The 3,158-nt window shown below is 37.4% G+C and overlaps 1 protein-coding gene across 1 annotated transcript in view; it reads left to right on the top strand.

The window, feature by feature from the left end:
- The first annotated feature begins 349 nt into the window (after window positions 1-349).
- The window catches only part of ABCA13 (ATP binding cassette subfamily A member 13), a 503,546-nt gene continuing 500,737 nt past the window's right edge, over window positions 350-3,158 (top strand). The window contains 1 exon segment of the mRNA XM_017868548.1: window positions 350-418. Within this exon segment, the coding sequence (XP_017724037.1) occupies window positions 350-418 (69 nt within the window).

Consider the following 3,158-nt stretch of genomic DNA (forward strand, 5'->3'; position numbering starts at 1 on the left):
GTAAATGATAAATGTGGGCATTACTTCTTGTCACACAGATCAGTTGTGTGGGTTCTTGGAAAGGGAGGGCACCCTCTGTATGTATGTGTGTATGCCCAAAAAAGTCCCTGAAGGCAGCTTCCTGTAACTCAACCCTCCCGAAACACTGAACGGCTAGTGAAAAGATTTCTCAGCAGATGCAGAAGAGGGGACATCTGATGCCTGTTTTATTCAGTCACCAGTAATCTCTCTTGCATCACTCACTTTTGTTAGAATTGACTAATAGGCAACATGCCTTTGCTTGAGCCCAGCAGATATAAGCACCATCCTAACAGGCAGGCTTCCTGACTGAGAGCAGGGAGCAGCAGGCATGGGGCATGCCGGGCGCCAGTTCCAAGCCCTGATGTGGAAGAATTGGCTCTGCAGACTCAGGAACCCGGTGAGTGCTTGCTTTGGTTTTCCATAGGGTTCCAGTGAGGTCTGGAGTGAGATCAGGGTCTATTCTTGTCTGCCTGCCTCTGCCTCCTGGCAGGTACAAACACCCACGCTGCAGGGAATTTGGGAGGGTTGGATTATTTTAAATCAAAACCTGTCCCAAGGGTCAAAGTAACTGAACAATTTAAAGACCAGCATGAAATAAAAGCTGAATAATTTATCAGAAAAGGGCAAATTTAGAAAAATTCTAAAAAACAAACAAACAAGCAAACAAAAAACAAGTGGAACTGAACTATAATTTGTGTTCTAAGCATTCATTATAAAGACTGACCAGTGAATTCTCAGGTTTAAGGAACAAAGCATTGGCTGCATTTAATGCATAAACAGAATGCTAAAGGTACTGACTCCAAAGCACAAGACTGCACAATGTGCCTCACCAGAGCAGGGCATGACGCACCCACGCTGTGTTACCCTGTAGGGTCACATCTTTAGTGTTAATTTGCATCTACTTAGAACTATATTTAAATTACATTAGCAAGGTTTTCTAAGCAGATTGGAATTGTTCAAATCAAACTTGTGTGAGTACTTAAGCAAATATCCTGTAAGTGTATGTTTTTATGAAATAGAAATCAATTGCTTATTATTATGATTAACTTTATTCCTGATGCTACTATATAAACATTAACACCTACAAATGTCATTTTTAGGAGAAGTAGATGTGTAGTAATTTACCTACATCATTTCTGAGTTTAAGGTCTATAGTTAACCTATGGGATTTTTCTGCTGACAAATGCTTCGGTTTGAAGAGATTCAGTAATTGACATTGAATTACATGTTGCTGAATCCTCAGAGCCAGAATATTCTATCTCTCTGTCTTGAAATAAAATACATGTTAAAGGAGATGTTTTCTTTTTTATGTGATCTTCAGGATCAAAATGATCTCAGTTGAAAGTTTGTACAAAAGTTTTAAGTTCAGGAATAAAGGAGTGAGACGCTCTTCATCGATTGTTAATGTGTTCGTGTCTGTGTAGGTAGTTTTACATTTATAAACAGTGCATTTCAGTGACATGCAAGTTTGTTTTAGGGAATTAGCCTAGCTTCCCATGAAAGAGTGTTACAGGTGGAAGTTGGTTCCCAGGCATTGCTCTTTCCGCTTTATGCTTATCAACCTCAGAACAGTTCGGTGACCGAGGTAGCCAGACTGCCTACTCCTCCTTAATGGGCACTTGAGTTTTAAAAAATTTTCACAATTACTTTTGCTGCTAAGGTAAACGTCCTCATCAGAAGGTTTTATTTGTTTGATAACTGTTTATTTAAAATGGTATCTCCTGCATCCCGCCTTTCTTTGCCTTATTTTTCTTTAGTATTTATCATCTTGTAATACAGCACAGATTTTCTTATTAGCCAATTGCCTCTGGATCCTACATTAGTATGTTACATTCATGAGAACTGGGCATTTCCCCCAATTGGTTCACCAATATATTGTCCAGCACCCAGAACAATGCCTAGCACACAATGGATGTTCAGTAAATATTTGTTGAATAAGTAAAAGAAGGAAGGAATAAAGCATTTATGCATCTCTGTTATGTGCCAGATAGTGGGTGAACAAGAAAAGTGAGTTCCCGGCCCACAAGGAGCTATAGTCTGTTCAGACAAAAGCAACGAAAAATGCAATTAAATATTTAATGAAACCACCTCTTGGGATATATCCTACAGATGTCCTTGTACAAATGGGAAGTGATATTTTTACAAGGTTATTCATTAGAGCAATGGCTAGAATAGCAACAGAGTAGAAACAACACAAGTGGTTCCATGCATGGAATTTGGAGCTGCCTGACTGGGTTCACATCCCAGTTCTGCCACTTATTAGTTTACTTTTTCAGGCAATTTCTTAACTTGGTCTTCTTCTCTGTAAAATGAAATTGTTTGTAAGTATTAAATGAGTTTGTACACGTGATTGCAACAGTACCTGGTATGGGAGCTATTTTCTTACATGGTAGAAATGGGTGGCCTCAGACATCTGTGGACATGAGCTGTGGGCTGTGAGGGGAGGAGGCACAGGGTAACTCTCAGTGTGTGGCTTGCACAATTGGGTTAGAACAGAACTCCAGGGGGATAAAATGTGAATATGTTTACATATCTTAATGTTATTACAGTGGAAATATTGAGGGCAAGCCCCTCTGGGTAAATGTCTGTAAACTGACCTATTTTTCACGGCGTTCTCCCATTGTCCAATGATAATCTGTAAATTCTTTGTTTTTGAACTATGGAAGTGAGGTGTTGGCATGAACTGTGGAATAACCAAACTGCCTGAGTGAATAAATGGCCTCAAATACATGTTTATTTAGTGAGTAAAGCCAGCAACTACTTGTTAGATGAAGGAAACTTGTCTGTTTTTACATTTACTGTTTTTTTTCTAGCTTTTAAAAAAAAATAATTGATGCATAATAGATGTCCATAGCGTCAGCATACATGTGATAATTTAATAATTTGTATCATTCATAAAGAGCAAATCAGCATATGCTTTTACATTTGCTTTTTAAAAATCTTTATTTTATTTAATGATTATAGTTTCTTCAAAAAAATCTTATTATAGATTTAAACAAAAATTTAAAAAAATAGAATAATGGATAAATAGTACCCATCATACTTAATACCTAGCTTTATAGATTGTTAAAATTCTACCATTCTTGGAAAAAATAGTTTCTTACCATTATTTTAATACCATTTATTTTTTCCTCTTG

The sequence above is a fragment of the Rhinopithecus bieti genome, unplaced genomic scaffold (genome assembly GCF_001698545.2).
Source record: "Rhinopithecus bieti isolate Rb0 unplaced genomic scaffold, ASM169854v2 scaffold_3527, whole genome shotgun sequence".
Classification (NCBI taxonomy): domain Eukaryota; kingdom Metazoa; phylum Chordata; class Mammalia; order Primates; family Cercopithecidae; genus Rhinopithecus; species Rhinopithecus bieti.